At 32.7% G+C, this 27,850-nt stretch overlaps 2 protein-coding genes across 7 annotated transcripts in view; one reads left to right on the top strand and one right to left on the bottom strand.

Annotated features, from left to right (window-relative positions):
* Positions 1 to 7: 7 nt before the first annotated feature.
* Positions 8 to 8,488, top strand: LOC108762823 (serine/threonine-protein phosphatase PP1-beta catalytic subunit). 3 transcript variants are annotated; one of them, XR_001940195.1, is made up of 7 exons: positions 58 to 109; positions 1,057 to 1,128; positions 6,450 to 6,937; positions 7,038 to 7,136; positions 7,223 to 7,462; positions 7,557 to 7,725; positions 8,165 to 8,213. XR_001940195.1 is itself a non-coding variant. In XM_018510013.1 (6 exons), exons 1-6 carry the CDS (start codon positions 58 to 60, stop codon positions 7,662 to 7,664), a joined length of 1,059 nt encoding a protein of 352 aa, XP_018365515.1. In that variant the 3' UTR covers positions 7,665 to 8,488. The 3 variants fall into 3 exon arrangements, 2 of the variants coding, with proteins under 2 accessions (XP_018365516.1, XP_018365515.1); XM_018510013.1 differs by having other exon boundaries at positions 7,557 to 8,488; XM_018510014.1 differs by lacking the exons at positions 1,057 to 1,128; positions 8,165 to 8,213 and having other exon boundaries at positions 8 to 109; positions 7,557 to 7,664.
* Positions 8,489 to 10,871: 2,383 nt separating this feature from the next.
* Positions 10,872 to 27,850, bottom strand: part of Mf (myofilin) — a 26,536-nt gene continuing 9,557 nt past the window's right edge. For 2 of the 4 annotated variants that reach the window (XM_018509989.1, XM_018509990.1), the window contains exons 4-8: positions 26,930 to 27,018; positions 19,251 to 19,394; positions 15,591 to 15,845; positions 13,729 to 13,819; positions 11,060 to 11,127 (exon numbers count right to left, since the gene is read on the bottom strand). In XM_018509989.1, coding sequence (XP_018365491.1) covers positions 13,737 to 13,819; positions 15,591 to 15,845; positions 19,251 to 19,394; positions 26,930 to 27,018 — 571 coding nt within the window. In that variant the 3' untranslated portion in view covers positions 11,060 to 11,127; positions 13,729 to 13,736. Of the gene's footprint in view, positions 11,128 to 13,201; positions 13,299 to 13,728; positions 13,820 to 15,590; positions 15,846 to 19,250; positions 19,395 to 26,929; positions 27,019 to 27,850 lie in introns of all 4 variants that reach the window. The other 2 variants (XR_001940190.1, XM_018509992.1) reach the window with 2 other exon arrangements.

Genomic DNA, 27,850 nt, shown 5'->3' with positions numbered 1-27,850 from the left:
GGGGGGGGGGGGAGCCAGTCCGCGAACATCGGGCCAGTCAGTCAGTGGCAGGAAAAAATGGCGGATGTCGACTTGAATATCGACAACCTGATACAGAGATTGTTGGAAGGTACGTGATTACGACGGGACGGCCGACGTGTTGAAATACGTGTGTACGACGCGCGTCGTTTTACCGCCGCGCGCGTGCCGCCGTGTACGTCGCGAGCGTGTTTCGTCCGCGCGCGGTCGACGGAAATTCACTGCGGCGCAGCCGGGACCTGGGTACGGACGATGCGATGCGATGCGACGCGATGCGCGAGTCAAATCGAACGCTCGAACTTGTCGCGATTGGAACGCGACGCGCTCACGTCCCACGTTCCCGCGCGTCGAATGCACGTACGCTCCAGCTCTTGTTCTCGCGATCGTCGCACGACGGTCCCGAACCGGGTCCGGGATCCGCGTCGCGGTCCTCTTTTTCGTTCTCCCTCGCTCTCCGAGAGTGCGTATCGCGCGGGAGCCGTGACGCGGTATTCCGACCGCGCGTCCTTGCTCCGTGTCGCCGCGCGCGACTTCCCTGTCGATCCGATCAAAAGACGCAGGGAGGATATCGATCTTGCCCGTCAAACTTTCGCGGTCATCGCCATTGCGATACATAAATTGAGTGAAAAAAAAATTCATGAGACCGTTCGATGTTCCTCTTTTTCTCTTTCGATCTCGTCCCGAGCTATGTCTATTTTCCCATCTCTCTCCTTTGCCTCTCTTTCCTCTCTCTCCTCTCTCTCTCTCTCTCTCTCCCTCTCTCTCTATCTCTATCTCTATCTCGCTGTCTTGGTCGCGTTCGTTTTCTCCCTTTACGATATAACTCCATCTACTTCTCGCGACTTAAAGAGCCCACCCCCTCCCTCCGCGCAAACCGCCACCGCATCACCCCCCTCGCCCTGCGCCGCTGACCACCGCGCGATCTTTTATCCCTCCGTTCTCTTTAGCCGCAGAAAAAAAGAAGAAACAAATCTCTCTCTTTTTGTTTGTTCTCTCTCTCATGCTACGCGAATGCGGGAACCCCCTTGTGCGGTAAAGTATACCACACGCAGAAAGACCAGGTTCAGAAGAAAGCCAAGCTAAAAGATATTTTCTCGTCGGACTTTGTCGGTACGCAGCTACTACACAACAATAACCAGCCACCATCACCACCACCATTACCATTACAGCAACAACAGGAAACGACAAACTCCTCCACATAGAATTATCCTGCATTCTCTAAATTCTTTTGAGTGGAGTCTCCAAAGAGTGAAAATTGAGCCAGTCTTGAAAAAGAGTGACTCAGTTTTCAGTCTTTAACTCTTAGTACATAGCCGCGATTGAGTAATTCTTGTCCTGCGTTTTTCTTCTAAAAACTAAGATCAAGTAATTAGTTATAACACACATTTATACATAATTTTTTAAATATTGTGTATAATCTTACGAATGCTTTTTAAAGATGTCAAAGTTAAAGTATATTAAGAATTATTTAATAATTTTTGTATATTTGTTAAAGTAATGAAAATTAACGTGGGACATAAATGATCCATTATGTTATAATAAGGACTAGAAAATTATCGTATGTATTAAGGGTTAAGAGTGAGAGAGAGATTTCACTCTTCAGAATAAGATTCATTCTAAAAATTTTATAGTGAATTCGATCACTTGCACTAAATTAGTGGACATAAAAAGGCTGTTTTGCATAAAGTGTCTAAATGCAATGGCACAATCAACTTTGACAATGAGATAATACACGTATATATTCTGTTAAATAACGTGTTAGTATTATGGAGTATTTAATTATTTAAAATATTCAATTTTCAATACGCACTAATCTATGATGCAAGTGTTAGAATTCGCTATTAGAGAGTTTGTTCGGTCGAGCTTCCCCGACTTTTGTATTTTGTTATTGTTCCCGCGGCCTTATAGCATGTAAACGTCTGCTTACTTGGCGTCACGGGTTATCTCTAAGCGTAGCTTCCATATTACAATTGCATATTGTTAAGTACGAGATAAGAGTAAGGAAATGCATTCTTATAGCTTTAAAGTCATTATCATGTTTATCTTTACATCGATTTCTGTTTTCCATTTATATGACTTTTTTTAACGACCGACTTGAATCAGCTGGAATCCGGAGCTGGAAAATGATAACCAATAAAAGCGGTTATCAGCAGAAGTTGAGGAAGAAGCGATGCATTCAATATAATGACCGCGTCAGCGGAATGTTTATTTTCCATTGTTGAAAGTTTTCTTCACGCTGATTGAGTTATATTTTTAAATCTAGATGAGTCCTATCTCAGCGAAGAAAACTTCCAACAGTTGCAAAATAAACGTTCTGTTTTATGTGGCCATTGTCTCGAGCAACTCAGAAATACATTAATTAAATAATAGTACAATTTGTTTAGATAAACGTAAGTTGATTTACAATTTTATATTCACTCTTAAAGATTGAAAATTGAGCCACTCTTTTTCAAGACTGGTTTGATTTTCTTTCTTTAAAGTAAGATTTCATCTACAAAAATTTAGAGAGTAATAATTACGTCAAATGTATAACATTTAATTTCACTACATGAAAAATCACTCTTGCGTGTAATTCGATAAATAGAAGTTGGTCTATTTTTCTTTCTATATTGAAACCAAAACAAAATCAGGCAAACTCGAGTCACTGACACAGATAAATGGAAAGCAGAGTCGACTCTATAGAAGTCCATTTATCGTGATAAGTGGAAAGCAATTTATATTTAGGCATTGCGTTTAAAGCTGCAATAATATTAAAGTTCTCGTAGAAACGAGTAGATCGTAGTATCTTAAAAGTTATCATTCTAACGTAAAGAGGATGATATGAGGATGGTTCAAGTGACATTCAGGTAGCCACGTTTAGCGTTAGACCACGCGCTGCAGATTACGGGCCGTTGCCTCTCATTGTCGCGTGCTTGCTCGCTCGACTCCTTTTTCCTCTCTTCTTTTTTGATTTTTTGTTTTCCAAGTAAAGGAGAACTAACCCCTACACGCGGGATCTAAATGTGATCCTTCTTGCTTGCTCTTCGGTCGTCGATCCTATCGAAGCCTCCCTTAGACTTCAGACAGCTACACGCTCTTACTCAAAGACAAATATCTATATAATCTTATTTGGAATATAAGTATCCACACAAGCGCTTCTCGAACCACTCGAAGTTGTTTCTGGATCTGTCGATGCACTTAGCCTATCGTTTAAGATTTATCACTTTCTTCCCTCCGCACTCGTAGCCTTCTCGTTTGAAATGCTTTATCTACGTAAAAATGGAGCAACAATGGCTGCAGATGTTAGATGCTTAAATGTTAGAGCACGCTGGGTATAATAAATGTTTTTGTGCAATCCGTAATTTGTATATATAGCAAAATGCTTTAATTATACTTCCTTCCCTCGCACTATTATTTGAATATAATACTTTCATTTTCCTCTCTTCTACTTTTATTTCTCCTAAAATGCAAAATCTTAAAATTATAAACTACCTGAAAATCGTAATTTTAAATTATGCATATAGAAGCAGGTTTTGTTAGCTCAAATAATCTTAGATTGAAACGAATATCTTATCAGCGTAATTTATCGTTATCTATATGAGCGCATATCAATTGTGTTTTATAATGTAATGCCATTATCGTTTAGATTAACACTTAATTTAACATATCTAATATTAAATAGTTTTAATGGTTGAGTTAATGCATTTGTGATTGGAGGAAACGTTGCAGATACGTATTTAAAATGTGTATCTCACGACATTTAAGGCAAACATTTAATAGCTGTATCATATTTAACGTAATATTTATTATGGATATTTTCTAAGCTAAGAAAGCAATTTTAATTATATTGCATTGTATATATGTTTGAGATGTTATTTACAGTTCGAAAGTAGTAATTATTAACTTCGGGGAACATATTCCTGAGCTTTCATTAATATCAACCCTACTCATAAGACTTTAGCTTAACGTGACAACAACGAATTATTTTTAACTACTTCAGGGACAAATTATTTTAAATTCTTAGTGTTTCATGGTGAAGTTTATCTTAGGCGCATGCGTGATTTATAATTGTGATACTGGTAACGTGGAAATTTTATCAATTTTGTGATTTAAAAAAATGTATTATTATTATGTCTGATTTTTTTAGATTATCACATCGAATGTGACGATACAGTTAATTTAATGCTGAAAATTTAGTGTAATGAGTACGTTCACGTCGCATGTCCCTGAAGCGATATAAAGTTCGCACTCCAGAGTCATCGTTAAACAGACCTTACAATTATTTTTAACCTCTTCAGGGACAAGTTATTTCTGATTTATCATATATTTTCTCTATATATTCTCTCTACCTCGTAGGATCGATTTTATTTATTTATATAAAGTTATTGAAATTTTACGTTGAAAAGAAGACTGACAGAGCTATAAAGAAATCCTCCAAAAATTAAATTCTAGTAGATCCGTTTTAAGGGCAGGATCTGTTTTAAGAATAAATTTTGGGATATATATAAATATCGAGCATTTCTCGTAATTAAATTTTCACATAAATTCATAAATTATTAACTCGAGCCATCGTACGCGACGAGATGTTCGCATCGTTTATAAGTGATCAGATCTCCGAAGAAATCTGTTTTCATTTTGGCTTATTTTAAGCACTTATTTTAAGCATCCGATGACTACGCGGTGATACAAAGTGACATTTCCAGCGTTTCGCCTGGAATATGCCTGCCATGTAATAGCAAATTGACAATAGCTTCTCTCCCGGGTAATGGAATCTCTGCATCTTCGCTCTATAGTCGCCGTGACCTTGCTAATATGCAGTTTTCCGATAGCCAGTATCAGACTAGTTTAGCCGCACCGTGAATTCCCTTTTATGCCTATAAATAACGATTCGACGACACATCCATAGCGTCATAGAGAGATGATGTGCACTGGATGTCGGTTAAATCACCTGTTCCCTTTGCCTTCGCCGCTTATTAACGCTTTGAATGTCGAATGACGTCATCTAAAGATATTCGGCACTTTTATCGAGTGTGGAAGACTAAATGCGCTAGTGAATTTATTTACTGTGATACGTGTATATGTCGTGAGAATACGTAGACCTGATATAATTCAACTTTTTTTTTTTACTGAACTATATTATTTTTGTCGTATTTCAAATATAAAAGTTTAATGTGATATGAAAAAAACATATTTAAATTCAGATAAATTCTTTAAAATCATCGGTTGTTTGCAGGAAATCATCGTTTTAACTTATAACTAATTTAATTAGTAAGAATATAGTCGTGTTATTTCACATACGGTTGTAGAGATATGCATGGATCTATTCACTGATGTATTTACTCTACGTGGCATTGTGATCGTGCGAAATTGAGCTAGGCTAGAAATTAGGAACTTGAGGGAAATTGAATCATCTAGAGCGTTATAGATCCAGTTATGATCCAGAATCCAATAGTTGAGTGGTACCGTAACTTTAGGTTTCCGTAATGTTGAATCGTACAACCCGTGTCGAAAATAGCTCTCTTTCTCCCTTTCTCTCTCGTCGAGAGAGAGGCTCGCACACTCCCGAGACATATCCATTATCCAACGAGCTTATCAGTAATTTCACGCCTTTGACGCTATTATAATCGATGCGATACCACCGTAGACCACGCCGGAAGTACCGTGATTGTACCCATGTGCAAAGTGCTCGAGAATAGGCAAAGATGATCTGGCCTCACCGTAATCTGTAATCGTGTATCACCCCTATTTATTGAGACGGCTAATACCGGCAAAACTTAATCATCTTCCATGCCCCAAAGTAGAGTTATGCTCGGTGTACCTGTAAGAAGGAGTATCATGACCATCCCTCATTAGTGCGGTGGACAGAAATGGGGAATGCCTCATTAGGCGTTATTATCGATTCGACTGCACCGGTGTTAGTAACAAGAATGTCGATACAGCCGACCGTGTTTCTCTATTGTTCTCTACTCGACGCGAATCGAAGAATTGCATAACCGTGCGTAACGACGTACGGTGAGTCGAAGGCAACGGGTACTCGAAGGCAACGAGTCTCAATAGAGACTCGTGGTAAATTGACGGGATAATGATGTATTATTGGCGTATCACGCTCGAGTAATTCCAGAAGCAATACGTGCGTAACGGTATAAGTAATGTGATATAAGTATGGCGTTAATTATACATGACAATGGCATTATTGATTTTTTTTCCAGAGATAGACTGACTATTCTTACGTTATAGATAGACTCTTATCTCGATGTAAAAGCTTTTAAGAGGAGATTGAAATCGGCTGTAAATTCGTGTTGACCATAAATGGAACAAGTTCATGCTTTTATTTATTTTATTATTATTTTTCTGAACAAGTACCTAACAGAGTAATTCACCGCACTAATGAAGGATCGTTGCAATCTCGAATAAAATAACGTAATTAACCGCCAACATTTCTGGGTACACAGTCAGAGGATGTCGACCGGGCAAGACCGTTATCATGACGGAGGCCGAGGTACGTGGCCTCTGTCTGAAGTCGCGGGAAATTTTCCTGCAACAGCCGATCCTATTGGAATTGGAGGCGCCGCTTAAGATCTGCGGCGATATACACGGCCAATATACCGACCTGCTGCGACTCTTTGAGTACGGCGGCTTTCCGCCCGAGGCGAACTATCTGTTCCTGGGCGATTACGTTGACCGAGGGAAACAATCCTTGGAGACGATATGCTTGCTGTTGGCATACAAAATCAAATATCCAGAGAACTTCTTCCTGCTGCGCGGCAATCACGAATGCGCTAGCATAAACAGGATATATGGCTTTTACGACGAGTGTAAGCGGCGATATAACATCAAGCTTTGGAAGACCTTCACAGACTGCTTTAACTGTTTGCCGATCGCCGCGATTATCGATGAAAAAATCTTCTGTTGCCATGGCGGGCTCAGTCCTGATCTGCAGGTAACTAGAGAGATTCTTTGATTCTTTTCTCGTATAAAAAGAAACTTATTCGATTGGGTAAAAGTGCAATAAATATATATTCATACTTTGTCTTGTTTAGGGAATGGAGCAAATCAGAAGAATCATGCGTCCAACTGATGTACCTGATACCGGTCTCCTTTGTGATCTTTTATGGTCCGATCCTGATAAAGATGTTCAGGTGAGATGTTTTTATATCAGCAAATCTCAACGCACCAATTAGATTAATATAGTAAGGATTTCTCTAATCGCATATTAATGTTTTAGGGTTGGGGTGAAAACGATAGAGGAGTCTCATTCACATTCGGTCCAGACGTCGTGTCGAAGTTCCTGAATCGTCACGATATGGATCTCATATGCAGAGCTCATCAAGTGGTCGAGGATGGCTATGAATTCTTCGCTAAGCGACAACTCGTTACACTTTTCTCTGCGCCAAATTACTGTGGCGAATTTGATAATGCCGGTGGAATGATGAGCGTTGACGAAACGTTGATGTGCAGTTTCCAGGTAATTGATGAGAGAATTTTCCTTTCATTCCTCTTTAATGTCATTGATGTAACATATCCAAGTTTACCGCGCCGTGTCTCGCATCTTTTTGCAGATCTTGAAACCATCAGAGAAGAAGGCAAAATACCAATATGGAGGAATGAACACGGGTCAAGCAGGTAGACCATCTACACCACAAAGGAATCCAGCGAAAAAGAAATGACAGCCTTCAACCGAACCTGCACAACAAACGCGATTATCCTTAATGGAGGCTATCATGCTAGGTAAATCTGCTTTATGCTTGTCAAAGCTTACTTAATCACACTAGCTGACCACTTATGTGCATTATTACGAGTCTATTTCCCACGATTATCAGTTGAACAGAAAAAGAGAAAAGGAACAGAAAAAAAGAAAGAAACGAAAGGAGAGCGGAAGAAAGCGAAATGTAGGACGTTGCTCGATATATTTAAGTTCGTACAATGATTCACCGATGATTTAGATGTAATACTTAGCATGTGACGTTTCCAACACATGTACACGCACTTCGGGGCAAACACGATTTAAGTGAACTTGATTTATGATTCAAAGATACATTAATGGAATCACTCGGACACATGGGCTTGCGAAAATTCTTAATGCTTTATAGCCGATGCGCTTGTCGAAAATATCGAGTTTCTCAGATGCTGTGTATCTGATCTAGCCTTTGATTTTCATGTGTTTCAGCACGAAGACGCCGAGATACAGAATTAACCTAATCTGATAAACATAAACCTAAAAAAAGTGTAAGATTTACTTCTCTCTCAATTGCATTTTAACGTGATAAGAAATATAAATAATTCGCGGTGAATCAAGTTTCGATTATCGTACTTGACGAAGGGATTGCTCTCAGAATTTTACAGCAATTATGGCAATTATCTACCATGAACGAAGTGATCCCTTGTGTAAAGCTAGTACTCTTTGAAAAGCATTTCATCATTCTCATTTGTATTTATTGCTTCCACTGTTGATGTTGAGTGTAATTATGAGACTCGCTGTTATTATATATTATTAATATTATTTTTATTTTTAATAGTATTTTTATCATTGCTTTAGCAGCTAATTTAAATATCATCGTTTCGTGAGAGATGCGCGTGTATATAGATAGATATATATATACATATATATATATTTTTGACCATTTATTTTTTTCTCTTAAACCATTACCCATTACAAATTTAATTATATCGTCATGTGCAGTATTCCGAGCGTGATAGTGACTGCACGTTCCAGAGATATGTCGTAGACGAATTAGGTTGTTTATTCTCGGGCGATAAATCCGGAGAGAAACACAGAGAGCTAGTATTTTTAAGATAAATATACTTACGCCTTTATTCGAAAGATACTAGAAGGAGGGAAATCGTGAAGAAGAGAAAAATGAGAACATGTAAAAATGAGGTCGCATGTATACAGAATTTAAATGCAGAATTTCAGCTTTTTATTCTCGCGATGAAAGCAAACATGAATGCAAATACGCATTGTTATCGATTTACGGAAGATTTATCGCATATTGTAAAGATTATTTCAAATTGTGTGAACATTTTGTTAGTGATTTTACAGGCGGATCTATGTATTTAGATTTTGATGAGTTGAAATTTCGCACTTGTTATATATGTTTATGCTATTTAGACATAAGGGACATTCATGTGATAGAATAAAACTTATTAATTTTTGAACAGGAAAACCTTTGACGGCACACCGCATTTAAACGTTTGGTGCATTTATTTAAACATTTATAAATATGTTTATATCCAGTTTTTTGTTTTCTTTTTTTTTATTGATCTCAAATTTCATGTAATTTCTATTCATTACTGTTGAAATCGCTGCAGTAATATGATTGTTTTATGGATTTTTAAAATGATGCATTACATAACGTTTCCTTGCTGCGCTTTTGTTCTGTAAGTGATATTGTATTATTATTTGCGATCATCTGCGCAATAAAAGTCACATCATCGGAAAGAAAGTGCGTTTCGACTTTCTAATTTCTAAGAATATTATTCTGATTTCGAAAAATATTAAAATACTATTGCATTATGAAATTTGCAGAGAAGTCTTTTATAAGTCACATTATGTACGAAGAAGAAAATTTGCATTTCAGGAAGCAACAACCGATTAAATAATGATATTTGAGAGATTATAATCATAGCGAAGATTTTTGTTCTCTAATAATGCGCAAATGTGTTTTCTAGAGATTTAATATTTACTATTGGCAAAATATTATATTTTATAAATACTACTAATAAACATGATGTATACGTCGAAATTTACGAGCTATCGATAAAACGCGTTTGTCACCGATTAAATACAGACTGACGATTAATGAGATTGTATCGTGCGAGTTATTATGATTGCGAAGACGATCTGGGAACACGAAGACCGTACATCAAAACTGAAAACTCACCCAGAAGCAGAGATCAATCAAACATAACGGGCCTTTTCGTGGCAACGACGCCACAATTGGTTCTCATATTATTACGCTATATTTTACTCAATGGTTGTTCATTATTTGATTGCTATTTAACATTGGATAGCGCTTGATAAAGTATTTATTATTCGATGTATGAGAGAGATGCAGTGCAAATTTTTGTTTTAAAATTGGAGCCGACGAAACGAAAAATGTCCTTTCCATCCTTCCTTCCCTGCGTTTCTCCCCTAGTCCCCCAAAAAAGAAACGCAAAATTAATTATGTCAAAGGAGCGGTTGTGATTCCTTGATATATGCGTTCTTTTCGTCCGAGATTCATATATTATATACAGATATTATATTTGTAAAGGGTTGACCGGTCGCGATTCGACGATATACTTTACTAAATAAATAATAAAATGAAGGTGCTCTCTCTTCTTGTGGGAGGAGCTTGTGACTATCGTGGATTGTTACATCGTTCGAATCGCCGATAACGGAACACGCTATGCAATGGCATCCTAGAGATGTAAAACTTTCAGATAATAAATATGCATATTGTTGTACAAAACCTTTCTTTCAGCTTATTATTCTTCCCTGGCTCTTTAGTAAGAAGGCAAGAAATCTTCTGCGTAGCAGAAGTTGATTTTTAAATATGTACAATATAATATACACATGTATATTTTTTTCTTGGTAATACTTGATGTTTTTTCTCGATGTATGTATGTATTTTTTTTAAGGAGATGTCAAACTTTTTGATGCCAAAATTATTAAAGATCTAAGAATTTTTTTCATTTTTACACAGATATTACATCATTAATTTAGAAATAATTGACCGAAATATACTTTCAAATTGTTATTAAATCGAGTATGTATTATATTTTATAGTTATTTTAACTTGTTGAAATTAATAATAAATTATAAATTTTTACAGTTTTATAATTATTTCTGGAAGGAAAATAAGATTGGGTAAACTGATCGTTCTGTAATAAAATTTTGGCAGTGTTTATTTTATTTCAGATTATGGATGAAAGGTACAATAAATCATATGATGTGGGAAAAGTTAATAAATAAATAAAATTTTGTGAAAATATGCACTATGATGGAGACGTCAAAATTCTTTCGGGACATGATGTAATTTTTATTTCTTTTTTTGGTTGACCTTTTTCAGGTACTATTTTGTTTTTTTTTCGTCGTTTTTTTGTTTCACGCTTTCCATGTGGCACCAGGCAGTCGTCAGTAAGCGTGAGCTGCAAAAAGAAGAATGTGTTGATCAAATATAAAAAGATGGAACGACAATCACGTGCACTTATGGAAAAATATTTAAATGAGAAAGATAATATTTGAGAAATTACAGATCATTGTCGCAATACGAGACGTCGAGATAAGCTCAATTCTTGATTTATACGTTATTATTTTTCCATAAGATCTTATTTCGAGATTTCTACTGGAGGAAGTATACAAACTAAAATGATATGCGACATTAAGATCAATGCAAGATTTTTAGAAATCGAAAATTTGACATGCTTCAATTAATCTTTAAATTATACATGCGTTGTACATTCTCCTGTAGAAATCTTCAGAAAATTTAGCAGAACGATTTCATAGAACTTTTATACAATGTACAAACATTAAAAAACTCAGGTTTTTACACGTCCTCGTATGCGGTGTAATGTTTCAACTATTCTGGTGGCAGTTAGTCGTTTAGAGATACCAGATAAACACATTAAGACACTACATTAATATTAATCGCTAAATATGGATTTAAATTCAATACAGCAAGCTAATCTGGCAAATTATAATTCGAACTATTCTACATGACATTTAATATATTAGCTAATACTACGTCGAACAGAAATATTACACCGTGGACGAGGCCCCCTAGTACTCGTCTGGGGGTATTCGGACATAAGTATTCGATACACAAATGTCTCTCACTGGAAAAACTCAAAATACATATATACACATTAGTCAACTGAAAATATACGTAAATGAAAAAAGTAAAATAATAGTTCGTAAAATATACACTGAGAGAAAAATGTACTAAATTTTAATAAATAATTGTTTGAATAGTACTAATACAACATTTATTTACGGAAAATAAATATTTGTTAAATAAAATATAATAATAGATAAATCAAATTAATAGTTTTTGTACCAAATAAATTTATATTTACATTTAGTAAATGTTCAATTGGCACTATTCGAATAAATATTTATTAAAATTTAGTACATTTTTCTCTCAGTGTAGGCTCTCAAATCATGTACAGACCGTCGTGATAGATGTTGATTATATTATAAAACAACTTTATGATTAGATGATTATGCTACCGATTACGTGAGGAATTAGGATGATGTTTCGTTAACAAAACCCTTCGGCTACGACGCTTCTGGACTGCCGTTCCTGTCTTCGAGGACAGCCAAGAACGATTCATCTTTATGCTAAACATCGATCCCACAAGCGGTGAGTGCTATATGGTTTGCGAATGCTAATAATCGCGAGTGACACGTTGATTTTAACACTAGAAGATATATTAGCTTCCGTTATGTTAAGAAATTGTGTCATGTTGGCTTTCTTATATTTTTATTTTAATAGCAAGATAAGTAAATTTATAAAATTAATAATAGATATGCGGATACTTATTTCTTTCATCGATAGCACATTCACTGAAATTTAATAAAAAAAAACTTCTATTCTAGCTGTTTGAAAAAATAGGTCTGTTCGTGCTGTTTGTACATTTTGCACTTAGTATCTTTGCTTTTTCTCTTTTTAATATTCAAATTTATATATTTATCTCATTTTAAGTGCAAACGTTTTTGGGGATTTCAAACAACGCGAACAGATTTAATGTTTAACAAATTATAGTTACTTCGATCCTGAGAAGTAAACTTAACCGTAGCTATACACACTTTTTTTTATTCTTGATATACACACTCGGGTCCCTGGAATTCTATATTTGTTACTGTAACTTCCATAAAATAGACATATTTCAATTAATTTTTTTTTTATTGATGGAGAATTGATTAAGGAATAAGTCCATTGTATTTAAAAGTCGATAGAATTAAGAAGCTTCGAGATATATAAGTTCAAAGAAAAAGAAGAGTTCAAAAACATGAAAAAATCTCGATTTAGCAAATTGCGCTGAGGTTTCGGAGATCTCAATGTGTTATAGCTAGGGTTAAAACTCTTCTAGTGTTAACAAATAAATGTGGCGAATGTATATCATGCAGCGATCTTAATTTGCATCATAACAGAGATTTTTTTAATCACTGTACAAACAACTATTTCACCACTGAGACAGACAGATATTATCGGGCACATACCGCGTGTTCGAGATTCTGTCAGCGACTCCTCAGCCGGAGTAATGGCTCGGTAATTAATAGTTACCACAAGGATTAGGGAACATTCTTAAGATGCATTCTGAGGAAAACATTTGGGAAAAATAGTCGAGTTAATATACACGAGTGTAATCGGGGTTACGCGAGAGGAGGAACGCATTTCTTGATAGGACTATTGATACAATAAAGATTTACAAAAATGAACAAACACGCGTGGTAGCCCAAGGGTTAAGAGGCCCGAATTCTCTCTTATTCAAACAGCCGTCGTAACACGGGCCTATTAACGATATACAATATACGCTGATCGCTTATTTGTTACGTTCTACTTGCATGTTAATTAGCCAGTGTAATACGCTTTAATGTGGCGCAAACGAGGATCGTTTTTGGAATGTATCGTGATGCCACTATCCCCGCTGACTCTGATTGAGATTATTGATTGTTTGACTTATTAAACGAGTAAATAGGGTGTGAGGGATTCAACACTTCGACCACTTTAATCTCTTATCGCTCACTTTTTTGCTTAATACGTGGTACGTTTATTGTACCACGGGCTGGTAAAGTGAAATCGTGGAACTGGCTGCGAATAATAGTAGTATAACGCTCCTGAAATGATAGACATTCGTTTGCTGTAGCATCGGTCTCATTACATTAAATCTGCATCGGACAATCTCGGTTTCAAGTCGATAGAGTCGAGTCTGTCGTTAATCACTTGTCTTTGGTGAGATTTCAAACAGGACAAAAATTAAAAAAACGCGTCTAAAAGGTGTCTGAAGGATATTTGCAATGTTAAGGCACCTTTCGGACGTTTTTTAAGATTTTTTTTGGGACTTGTATGTTATTCAGTTTGTAAAAAAATTATGTAACGTTCACTTTCAAAAGAAAAGCAACTACTTGGCTAATTAAGCAAGAATAAAATTTCGCAGTCTGTTGAAAAATGTGGAACGCGTTCAAAAAACAAAGTTGCCCGAAATGTCGACTTCGCCAGTTTTTGGCACCAACTGTTCTCAATTTTACAGTTCGAAGAAGCTGATGGCACGGCTTTATGCCTGTGCCAAAATCACTAGCAATATCGCCGATGTGCCAAATATCTCCATATGGTCGCGACGGTTTATATTTTTGATCGAGGTGACAAGTGAAAGAATATTCTGACCTGTTTTCTGACGTCACTACTGGCGATGACTTCTATCACTTAATTCATGCTCGAACTAGCCGACTCAATTTGTGAGAAAATTTATTATATACACATATACTATATGTGTATATATATATATATATATATATATAAATCGATTATAATTTTTAAATGGCGATTTCCATCATTTTTTAATTTTTCAAGTTCCATTTAAATTTTATACAATCAATCGTTTTGCGTCAAAAGAAAATTTTATATTTTTCACGAATTTTAGAAGAAAATTTATTGATTCTGTAAAGTATAATCGAAAGAAAAATTTTCGCCAATAGAAACGCTTTCCTAAATGTCTAATGACTTTGATAAATGTGAAAAATTATCAAAATCCATACCGAGACTATGGCTATTCTACTGGTAAAAAGATAGACGGCTGACAATGAGTATGAGTTCCAATAGCTCACGTATATTACGAAAACGAATGAAAACGAAAAACACTTCCTGTGCGAAAAATATCTCGTCTTCGTAAGACTGTGTTTAAACTGTAATTTAATAATGCATGTTAAGTGCATGTTTTAAAAAAGTGCATTATATTCTAGACTACTATACTTTGCTATTTGATGACAATTATACAAAATTTTCGAAAATTTGAGAAATTATAATACTAGCTTTTTCGCATCTTAATAATATTATAATAGTATTTTTTCTAAACATTTTGCGATAGTAGTCTAGATCTAAAGATGTGTATTTGCGATTACAAATGTCTTCTTAAGAAAATTAAAAAACAAGTAATCGCAAATACATATATTGCAATTACTGACTACAGGTCTACGAAAAAACTGTTTATCAAGAAATTATTTAAATATTTCACATGTCTGCATTTTTTAATTTGGTGGGGAATTAAAAGTACATGTTATATTTAACGTATAACATATTAATAAATATATCGTGGTGATCTAGCGGAAATTTCGCAATGCTTCGATATCTTTTAATAGCATCTGTAGTCAGTGTTTGTCAATGACCAATGCTACTCACGTCATGTGAACTTGTGCAATAAAGTTATGTGCAATAAAGTTATGTTTGAAATAAAGTTATTATTACTATTGAATATAGTTTAATAAATGTATTATTATTGATTTATTATTGGTCTAATCATTAAAATTGAGTTGGCATTGATCTTTGATTAGCTTGAAAAAGAATACGAACGATACGTTGCTTAAGTCAAAGGACTAAGTAAGTCATACATACCGAAGGGCCTGAAAGGATGTCGGCTCCATAGATAGCTACGTTTAATTGGACTGAGGTAACTGTCCCTCAGAAAGAACGGTGTGCGGTATTGAGCGTAACTCGGAATATAGGGCGCGTAGCTTGGGTACCACCATGGGTCCCTAGTAAACGCACTGATGGGTGCCATCGGTGATGGTTCCAGGAGATCGAAGTACGGCTTCCTGCGTAGCAAGACCGACGGACGTGGCAATAAGAAGTCGTCGTCCACGAGATTACCTGTGCGTGAGACGAATTTAATTGGAATCAATTGCAGACTGCTTCGCGGATGGCGCTGAGCTCTTGCCGAGGTAGATAGATATTGTTTATAAATATATACTAGTTATGTAAGGCTATACACGCGGCTGTAAAGCAGCCTTGGTCTTCTCTTATGAGCTAGAACGAAATATTATTAGCAGTGATTGTTTAGCAAATGCTATCTTTACGATCTATCTAAAGCTGCTAGAATAAGATAATATTTTTACTTGTAAGATGAAATTTAAGAAAGGAAAATAAATTTCTTCTTTATTAAAATTTAAATGATTTAAATCTTTAGGCAGGATTATTAAATTTAATAAAATCTTGAAAAATAAAGTTTATCTTGTTTTTATAAATATGTATTGTATATATACGATTGAAAAATAGAAACCAATTCATTATCACTACTTTTTCAGTTTCTCATAGTTCGAGAAGAATAAAACAAGAATACAGTAAATTAAAAAAAATAGTACTAAATTACCATATTTTTGTGGCAATTTAATTTAATTTTTTTATTTATTAAAATTATATTATTTTATTCCTTTCATAATACAAAAATTTAGAAGAAAATAATAATTAAATATGTTATAATATAATGTAAATAAGTACATAAATATTTTTTTTTTAAATAAAAGTAAATTTTATTTTTTAAATAAATATAATTTAATAATTTTTTTTGAATAAAGCGATTAAACTATTATACTGACATAGCTTTTTACACTATTAACGTAAAATAGTATTGTTTATTATTAGTAATGTATATAATTAGTCAAATTGCGATACATTTATTGAATTAAAATTTAAATAATATTCTTATATATATATAAGATTTCTAAAACATTCTTCGAATAGAATTAATCATTGTTGATTAATATAAATTCTAAACATTAATTATTTTGAGCACTGCTATAATTTTTTCTTGTATTTGTATGTTACAGAGAACCGTTGTATTAAGTAATATTTTTGCGAATGTTGTGTAAGTACAATGAACTCTAATCTGAAAGGAGGAGAAGGCTTAAAAGACATCAGGCGATGGCGAAACAAAACCTTATGGTAAGTTATTAATTTTTTATACATTATTTGCTATTTTAATTGATTATTTCTTTATTTTTTAATATTATATTCAGATTTCAATAAAAATTAGAATAAAGAGACTCGTTATTTGTAAAATTAAATTTTTCTACTTAATTAAGAAAAGAAATTTTATAAAAATTATATATACTTATTTCGTATGTTTGATCATAAAATATGAATATAAAATTTAATGAGTGATGCAAAATAATTATTTTTAAAATATAAAAATATTTTGCTAATTTGAACGTTGCTATAATTTTTTCTTATATTTGTATGTTATAGATTAATATCGCAATTACAGCTTCACTGTTGCACATCATGTCGGTGAGCCAAAAATTAACTTTTAGATTAAAGTAGTGGATCAGTGAAAATTGTATTAGTTATATGAAAGAGATGTAATAAGTTAGGAACATAAGAATATTATACAAATTAATTTAATGTTTCACAGATCCATTGCCTTGGATGAATGGGCTAAAAAATTAAGATAAATTATTTATTTGTTGCAATAAAGATAATAATTAGGTTCTTATTTATCAAAAATTTAAGCTTAAAAAAGATCCTTTTTGGAAATTATATATAATAATTATCTTACGCGTATAATAAATTATTTGAATGTTATGCAAATATCTTGAATGAACAGCAAAGAAAGATTAAGAAAGAAAGGTTGCAGAGATTTATCGAAGGAAAAAGTTAAATAACTAAGCACACGTGGTTCGGGAACGTCGTGTAAAGTATCGCGCGATTATTATATTATAAATTATAACAACCGTTTCGGAAGTGCCATACAAAGTATCGCGCGATCGTAATTTTTTGCATTTTCGCAAATATTATTTGTGTGACAAACCCTGATCTAAGAGGAGGAAGAGGCCTAGGAGACATTGCGTAACAGCCAAATTATTTTTTATATATTATTTGTATATTATTTTAATTGTCTTTATTTCTTTTTTTTTTCAATGTTCAAAATTAGATTAATATAAACGTTTCAATAAACAGGTTTTTCCTTGTAAAATTATTAAATCTTACACTAAAGAGAGAGATTTTATAAAAATTATATAATTATTTTTTTTTTTTAAATATTTATTTAAAGTACGAATATAAAATTTAACGAGCAAAATAATTTTTTTTAATATTAGCTTTTTTGCGCTATTATAATTTTTTCGTATATTTAGATATATATTATAGATTAACGTCGCAATTATAACTCCGCTGCTATCACATCGGTAAGTCAAATTAATTTTTAAATCGATGTAATGAATCCATGAAATTCTATATTCTTTAATTCGACATTTTTAATATTTCTTTTTCATTTTCCTTTTCTTTCTTTTTATTTAATTCTGGCATTGAAATTCTCGATGTAAGAGAGCTCACCATGACAGGATAATTTTTACTTTATATATGTTAGTGTGTGTTTGCTCTGAGGAAGGCTCAAAAATGAGTCGAAACATGTAAGCGCGTTTAGTGAATAAAGAAGTTTCACTCTTTATAAGTGTATTATTTGCGCGACGTCTTCTGTGCCTGACTCCTAGTGCTCTTACTCTTTCCAATTCTATGAAAATTATGTTAGATATACATAAGATGTGAATGTAGCAAGTTAGGAATCATACATCAAGAGAAAAATGTACTTAATTTTAAGAACTAATTGTTTGAAATTAATAATATGACATTTATTCACGTAAAATAAGTATTTGGTAAATAAGAATATAATAGTTAAATCAAATTAATGGTTCTTGTATCAAATTTGTTTACATTTAATAAATATTAAAGTGGCATTTATTAAAATTTAGTACACTTTTCTTTCAGTGATGTAATAAAAACCATAGATTTATATTACGTCTATATTAAGAATATAAGAATAAATACTATTTATTCTTATACAATACGCTGATTTTTTTATCCTAATTTTTTAGGATAAAATAGCCCATTCATTTATTAGGTGTTGAACTTAATTCCTGCCGCTCGTTTAATTTAAAACAATGTTCCACACCTTTAAAAAATCTAAAAAAAAATTTTTTTAATGTAATATGCTAAAAAATGTGTCAAACTTTTTAGCATATTACATTACAAAAATTTTTTTTAGATTCTTTAAAGGCGTGGAACATTGTTTTAAATTAAGCGAGCGGCAGGAATTAAGTTCAACACCTAATATGTTTGTTATTATTGCGTCAATTTCATATATGATATGTCAGATATAATAGATCAAAATGCTTTACAAATGATATATTTAGTATAATATTAAGAAAAAATGTGTGCAATTTGGAAATTAAATATTATATTTGCTCTTTATATTTTTATTATATTATATTTGCTACTCACCGTGAATATCGAACAATCGTTTCGTACTGAGAGGTGGGCTTAAGTGACGAGCCAAAAGTGGTGATTTGCTCGGGTAAAGTCTGTCGATATCTGCCAAGCGGTTCAGGTGGTCATTCCAAGCCTTCTCAGCGTCGAAGGATTTCGCTGTATCGTGTAATTTTGCCATTTGTTAAAATGAAAGCAATAATCAGCTGATTTACAACTTCGTTCGACCGTTTTTTTTCGACGAACACGTTGCGAACACCTTTCGTGATTGATTCGGATATTAAAATTTTTTACAATTTTAAAATAATTTTAACTATATATAAATTATGTAAATAATTTTGCTAAAATATTTAAAGTTGTTAGATCAAAATTTATTTAACGCATTCGCTACGTTTCGTCCGTGATAGGGAATATATCGATTAATTTATATAACGTCGAGAATCCGCGAAAATCTCATACTATTTTACTTTTAACATTATATATATATATATATATATATATATATATATATATGAACTTAATTTTAAGAATTTATTAAAATATTAGAACTAAATAAAATCATTTTAGAACTATCATTACTTTGAATATGTACAATATTTAGAAATTTTTTATATATTGTATGATTAAATATTACTGATTACTAAAAATCTATGGTATAATATAATAATGCTTATAAATAAATCATAGAGAAGTTTTCTATACCATGCATTTTAAAGTGAAAAGACAGGACTTTAAATTTGCGTTTAATTTTTTTTATAACATTTTGTTCCTAAATTACGTTAAATTGAAGATTTATATTTTTTGCAATATCTTTTCTTATCTTAAAGCGCTGCGGTTTGATGAAACCGGACAAAATTTAATAGAAGAGTATTGTAAAGAAGGCTTTCTAAGCTTTCAAATACTTTTTAAAAAAAATTAGTATGATGATTTTTCGCAAAGATGTCGAATTTTTTTGTTGTGTAAAATTTATTGTTTAAACATTTACTTTGTCTATTATGATTTTTAACTTTGAAACTAAAAGACTAACTAAAAAAAGACAAAAGAGAAAAAATTATTATAATGTGCTTGATTCATATAAATTTTTTCAAAATTTCTTAAAAACTTTCTCCGATCATTAATTTAAAAATTTTTACACAATAAAATTTTATACAATAAAAAAAAAATTTAATATCTTTGCAAAAAATCATCGTACCAATTTTTTTAAAAAGCATTTTAAAGCTTAAAAAATCTGTTTTGAAATACTTTTCTATTACATTTTGTCCGATAATGTTTCATTAAACTGCAGCGCTTCGAAGATGAAAATATTGTAAAAAATCAATTTCCAATTTAATGTAATTTAGGAACAAAATGTTATAGAAAAAAATTTAAACGCAGACTTAGAGCTTTATCTTTGCATTTTAAAATGTATGATCGAAAATTTCTCTACCATTTTTTTCACAGAAATATTTAACTTTTCATGAAATATGAAAAGACAAAAATATTAACGTCAAAATGTTTATGGGCGTTACTGTACGTACGATAAAATATTTATATAAGTGTGTCAGTATGTATAAATTCCTTTTTGCGCTGCCACGAAAAAAATATCGTAGAAAAACAGACACGCGGATTTAATTTAAAATCGTCTCTGAATAACATATATATTTTTTCTATTTGAAAAGGATCAATAATTAATATAATATAATTAGTATATATAATACTTTTCGATGAGAAAATTAACAAAGTCTCATATTCATACAATTCGCTAATGTGCGATCGATTGTTCTGATAGGATCTGAGATAGCTTTTAAAATCTATTTTAGAGCCTAATAGAGCATATCGGTTTGAATTCATTTGCATATGGCCCAAAATTTTTGCCAAATTGATCTCTATTTTTACGCTCCATTTTCTCTTCTTTTAGTGTTTTAGCGAGTAGGCGTTTTAACTTCTAATTATTTTTGCAATATTCGTTTTTTTTTGCAATAATAATAATAATTTTATATTAAATACATATACGTACATACATCATGCACGAAACACAGCAGGTATTATTAATTATAATGAGAGAACTATTAAATTAAAATAGGGGAATTATTTGGCATAAGTTACCTTTATATGAATATATTGTTCAGTTCTGAAAAAGTACTAAAAATTACAAATTGCACTTGTAACGCATTTCTTGTTATTCCTGCGTTTAATTAGCAAATGACGGCTTTTTAAAATATAATGAGCAAGTAATTAGAAACTTTGACTTGCGATGTACTAACTTATAGAGAAACTGTTTCAAACTTTCGTTTAAAGTTATTCGGTTCACCTAGGAAAATGCGGGAAATTAAAATGCTAGGGTTTCGTTCCTGTTTTCCATATCGTTGTAAGCCGTGCGCGTCTACTGTAAATTCTTCTTTCTATTATAGAAAATCTATTATCGAAAGCTGGCGTAAACTCGTGTTACACACGAGGCTGTATGTAAAAAAATCAGTTGTCACAAAAAATGGCATGACGTCACGTAAAATGAAAAAAAAACATACTAACCTTGTGGAAAAAAAGCTGCTTCAAAAAGTCGGTGACGCAAAAAAAGCTGCGGCGGTTTGTGTCGTCAAAAAATGGCTTGGTTATCAAAATTCGTAATGGAAAAGAGATAGAGAGACGATGATCTGTACTGCTAAAAATGCGATTTATATGCCTAATTATAGTTATGATGGCTACACTATAGTTATGATGGTTTATATACTAAATTTTCTTTTTGCGTAATTATTGTGTGCTCAGCACTACCATTTTAAGCTAGTAGAAGCTTGGCACTAGCAGTAATTATCGATATCGATAAGGTTGTCAATTTTCGACTGCTTTTACTTTGTAACATAACACCTCTCGTATACACCTCTCTAAATATTAATCTAATGTTTCTGCACGTGTTATTAAATTTATAATCTAAATTAAATATTTGCTGATCATTTAGTACAATCTTTCTTTAATAAAACGATGATTGATATATTAAATTTCCATTTCTCCATTTTAAATCTTCTAACTAACCCTTTTCACGTAAAATGCCCCATATATAGGTCTTTTTCCGTTATTAATGCTTCAATGACTGACAATCCATCAACTTTCTGCCATTTGTCGTAAGTCAGTTAATCGATCACACTGTACTGAAAAAAATTTATGTAATTTTACATGGAAATTACACATGTTTATGACGGAAAATTATTTAAATATGATTGGAAATTTACTTAAATTGTAAATTTTCAATCATATTTAAGTAATTTTCCGTCATTAACATGTAATTTCCATGTAAAATACATGAATTTTTTTCAGTGTGCCTAAACTTTCTAAGCTTGAATAAATTACATAAAGTCCTTCGTTAAAGATCGGTACGTACTAAAATCCAGGTGTGTAATCCGACGTAAACTATGTACAGTATTCGTGGCGATCCTCTATGAATATTGCGACGATCCATATACGTCCATGTAATCATCATAGATTAGCAGTCGTTAATTATGCAATACCAGTCATAAAAAAATTATGTTTGGCGGAGGTGGATCACTTAAAAGCTAGAAAAAGGGTACTAAGGAGATTGGGGATCGAAAACTAATGAAAGAAAAATACATGCCATATCCTGAAAAAGATAGAAATTTCTGGATCTGGTTGTAATTAATTGCACGTTAATTTGTCCATTGTTAGTAAATACGCGTGCATGTATTATTGCCGATTAGAGCATGTATTAAAAAGAACTTTCGATTTTTCTTTGCATCGCCTTGGATCTCTTATAATCTTTATATTAGATCATAAAAGGATCCGTTCTTTATGTTTATTAAAGTACAAATAATATAAGTATGTAAAATTAAAATAAGTATTCAAAGACAATTTATGTAAATTATATTGGTGTAAGTGTACTTTTGTGTAATGTACTTGTACTATTTTTTATTGCATTTGTATTACGTATATATGCATTGATAAAAAGAAGTGAAAAATTTCTGTGAGAAAACAGGCGACAAGTTGTATTTGAAAAATCGGAAGCACAAATTAGAACGCGAAAGCGTCGAGAGAAAATTTCCAGCTTTTTCAAGTTTTGGCGGCCATGTTATATCTCAGTTTATTTCTTCATCCAAATTTTTTTGAAAATGAGAATTTTTCCGCACGTCACTTTATCGCTAGCTCTGCTCAAATACGCATGATTTACGCATATGTAGGTGTTATTCCTTTTTAGAGCTACCATACGTCCATCACACACTCTGTGTCAATCGCAATTCCATTTTGTTTTTATATAATTATTTACTAATTTGTTATATGATTGCGTACAGTATGAATGCTGCTTAAAGTAGTGTGTATGACAATCAAGAAAAGCCAGCTTTTCCACCGCTTTATCCCATTTTCTATTCGCTGTTTTACATCTCCTTTTTGGCTCATTCGCAATTAAGCTGCGACCTGCACCTCAGCTGCAAGAGTTAAGGATTCCTGAATAGTGCATGTGCGCATCCTGTCCCTCTGATTATCTCATATTGTAAATTACGTCAAGAATCGAAAAATAGACTACAAAATGTGTTACAAAAAAATTGTATAAATAAAACGAATATTTTTTTACTTTTTTTCAGCTATCATTTTTATAAAAAACACAAAGTGAATGCAATAGATATTTTATTATATTTAAAATAAATTGTTTTTGAGAATAATTTGAAAAATTTTTGATCTATTGTAATTATTAATACATAAAATAACATTATATATGTTATATTAATAATTATATTAAAATGTATGTATAATGATAAATGAATTCTTTCTTAAATATTTATTTTACAAATTTTGCAATATTATTTAACATTATTAGCCTGGAAAAAAGATAAAACATATAAAAGTAAAATGTTTTGCAGAAAAAATTCTTTTGACAAAAAATTTAGTCGTGGTATCTTAAATTTATTTAGAAATTTTTAAAAATATAACAATTTTCTTTACTCTTGTAAAACATAAAACGTAAAAATACTCTCGAATTTTTTATTTTGGTTTTTAATCGTAATTATGTGTTTCAAAATGATTTCATGTCTTTTCTTTCTGTGATGAATTTATATTTGTGAAAAGTCGCGATGTTCTCTCGACGACCGTTTTAATATCGAAAGAAAGAAAGGAAGGAAATGGGTATGCTCAGGATTGCGGTATGAAATTGTATTGTATTATTAAAAAGCGGTTAACATTCTGTAAGTAATTATTCGTAAGTAATTGTACTTTACAGTGTGTAATTTTAAGATGATCTAATAATTTAATACAAAACCGTATTATCCTGTACAGTATTTACGTCGTGAAAAATTCATAAAAATACTCTAAATGCGTGATACGATATGCATATTAATATTTAACTTATCTTAATGTTTAAATTATTATGCAAACATAAAATATAATTAATGATCAGATTAAAATTGTATAAAAATATAATTACCTCAATCAAAGTAAAGTTATTAAAAGGTTTTATTACCTGCGCGTTAACGAATTTATCTCTTTATAACATTTCACATTACAATAATTATATTAATCCATTTAGTAATTAAATATCACATTTAATAAAATCATATAAAAAAAGTGTCATATATAAAGATTGTGGCCTCATATTAAAAAAAAAAGAGAGCATTACGATAGCAAAATGCGAATATTGCAAAAACCACGCGGAATAATTTTATTATATACATTAAAACGTTGAAAAATAATTATTGGGTGGGTGAAAGAGTGCATATGTATGTATAGTGTAATATTCGTAAATGTAAGGGTTCGCGTATAAGCAAGGTTATTTGGATCGTGCATGACGTTAGTTTATCGTGTTTCGTAAGCAATGACGTCGCGCTCGGGAGGTGAGCGCGATTCGCTCTTTGGTCTCCCACTTTCGAGAGATCTGTTGGCATCTAAGGTCGCTCAAATCGATGATGCGATTCAGTATGAGCCACTTGTTGGGTCTAGCGCCTGGAAATCAGAAATCAGAATCTCTGTTCAGGGCGTGCGAGACCGCGCGAATCGTCAATGATACCCCATTCTGATGACTTTGAATCGTTACTGGACATACGACGAACTAGAAAATGCTTTTTCTCTAGAGACGAGTCACAGGGCGACACCTTGGGCACGAGACGCATGATCCACGTGTGATCCATGATCGATGAAACGGTGAACGATGAACGATGATCCATGATGCCTGAATGCTTGATTCAAGTTAAGCATGGTATCGATAATGATCAATCCGTTGATATAATTACTTATTAAAATTAGTAGTTAATTTGATTATTAGAAAAATGTGATGATTATTAGAAGAGAAAATTGTATATATTTATTATTATAACGAAAAAACTTTATTAAAAAAAATTATTTTATCATGCCGAAAATTTAGAAAAATCAATTTCTTTATAGAACTGATCATTTTAAAATTTTCAAATAACAGATTATATTTACGCTTTATAAGTGATTTAAAATTTATTGAATTAGAATATTAAAAAGCTGATATGAGATAATGAAAGGCGATGTTAATTTAATGTAGAGAAATTTGAGGCAATTGTAAAACTTATCATAATTTGAATATCAAATATCATATTGAAATCGCAGTATGATTTTAATTAAATATTTTAATGTTATTACGAAGTTATTATGAAGTTATTACAATCCGCCCCAATTTTTTCTAATTGTGTTTATGATAGAGCATTTATTACAAGTTTATGTCACGTGTTGATCTGATTGTGAGTTTGATCTTGGTGAATTGATTAGGATCGAAAGACAGGGATATAATTCTAAAGTGGAGTTTCGCGAGGCAGAGAAGTCTTCAGATATTGAAACATATTGTACATATATTTATACGTACGTAAATGTGTTCTCATATAGAGTGATATAAGTATAATAACTTAGATACAAAGAGAGACGCGTAAAATAATTAATTAGTATTACACATGGCGTATGATATGAAGATAGACACGATATTATTATTACGATTTACAGTGAGACTAAACAAACGGTCTGATTTACACGTACGTCCAAAAAGTGCATACACATTTTACACATTTGAGTAGTGACACGTGGCGTAAAATCGGGGTTCGGGGGAGAGCATGAGGGCGAGGTTGGCGTTGGCAGGATGGTAAATCCATTTTTGATAGTTTCTTAGTTGATTTTTCTTTTTTCTTCGGTTAAATATGTAGGCAAGGTGGAGGGTAAGAATGTGATGTACGGTACCTCTCCGGGGAGGCGTTTCTGGCTTCTGAGAAAGGCCCGGAGAGCCGCGTGCGTGCGTAAGATGCGACGATGTCTTTCTCTCGAGAATGATAATTCATTCCGCTTGTTTTTTTTCGTCCCCTTTAAAACGCCGGCCAGAAGCCAAAAGCACCGGGTTATACATCGAGAACTTAATCTAAGAAGGTCCACGAGAACAAGTGTAGTTATTTGTTAACACATTTCGGTACGATGCGCCTTGTGATGATTTTCATAATCCATTCTCTGCGTTCACGCCTTTTCTCGTTTGTTACTCCCGTTCTTCGGTTTTGTTCTATTCTACTCGTTCTGTTTTTCGCGCTCCTTGTTTCTCATCTTTTCTCATTTTCTCTCTCTCACACACACTTTCTCTCTCTCTCTCTCTCTCTCTCTCGCTTTCGTTCGACATCGAGGTATTATAAGAGTTTTCGTTTCGTTTCGCGCTTTCGATTCTTTCTCTAAGACGCCGTTCACTCTCTTTTGGACTCTTTCGGTCATAGTTCTTTAGTACGTACCGGGGGTGAAGCGTTCTACAGGTTTGTACTGATGGGGATACAGCTGCCTTGGCGAGTAACCGTAGATCTCACGGTGCACGGGTAGATACCTGGAAAAGAGGGATGAAAACGTAATCCTGTTAATATTTCACAGAATCGGAATTATAAAGATATAATCGTAAATATTTAATTTGCAATACCTGACATTTAATAGATAATTTAATTATAATATCTAATATTAATAGAATTCAAATTTCTTTGTTTAAATAAAGCATTAAAGATTATAGATTAGACACGTATCATTATTATTATGTATGTTATTATTACCATTAGAAAGTAGGAGTAAAATTTCACGAAGTAGGCCGGCATAGATAAATTTAGATTTTTGTATTTTTGGATGCTTGCCAAGAATCGATATGTAAGACACATTAAGAATACATTCGTTAAACAAATAATGTGTTATACATGTTCACGAGAGTGTGAAAATACGATTCTGTTTTGCATTTTAATGTAGCGATGAACGATGGCGAGAAAAAAGTAAGGGCTGCTGTACTGTGGTTATCGTAACAATAACCATAAGGCGTATCGTAAGAATTAGTTAATTAGGGCTGCCACACACAAAATTCCGCAACAGTTACCGTAAGACGTAAACTTATGCCGATTAGCGAATCAGGATATTGCTTTAGGTCTATGTAATCTAACGGAAATGGAAATAACAATAAACTTATCCATAATCTCGCAATAAGGTGAATTTCAACCGATTAAAACTCGCCTTATGAAGTTTACCGTTATTTCTATTTCCATTAGAATACGTAAATCTAAAGCAGTATCCTGATTGGCTCATCGGCTTAAGTTCACATTCTTAAGGTTACAGAAATTTTGTCTACGGCAGCCCTTAGAGCCATGACACATAAAAAACTTAAAGGCCCATCTACAATACAC

Source organism: Trachymyrmex cornetzi, unplaced genomic scaffold (genome assembly GCF_001594075.2).
Source record: "Trachymyrmex cornetzi isolate Tcor2-1 unplaced genomic scaffold, Tcor1.1 scaffold321, whole genome shotgun sequence".
NCBI classification, from domain to species: domain Eukaryota; kingdom Metazoa; phylum Arthropoda; class Insecta; order Hymenoptera; family Formicidae; genus Trachymyrmex; species Trachymyrmex cornetzi.
Note: the sequence above shows the minus strand (reverse complement) of the source record. Positions and strands in the feature narration are given on the sequence as shown.

What these genes read in the sequence shown, in the direction of transcription:
- LOC108762823 (XM_018510013.1), top strand. Translation starts at nt 58, where the DNA reads ATGGCGGATGTCGACTTGAATATCGACAACCTGATACAGAGATTGTTG. An exon ending in GATACAGAGATTGTTGGAAG is followed by an intron (nt 110 to 1,056) that starts GTACGTGATTAC and finishes TGTGCGGTAAAG; the next exon opens with TATACCACACGCAGAAAGAC. An exon ending in ATCCTGATAAAGATGTTCAG is followed by an intron (nt 7,137 to 7,222) that starts GTGAGATGTTTT and finishes TTAATGTTTTAG; the next exon opens with GGTTGGGGTGAAAACGATAG.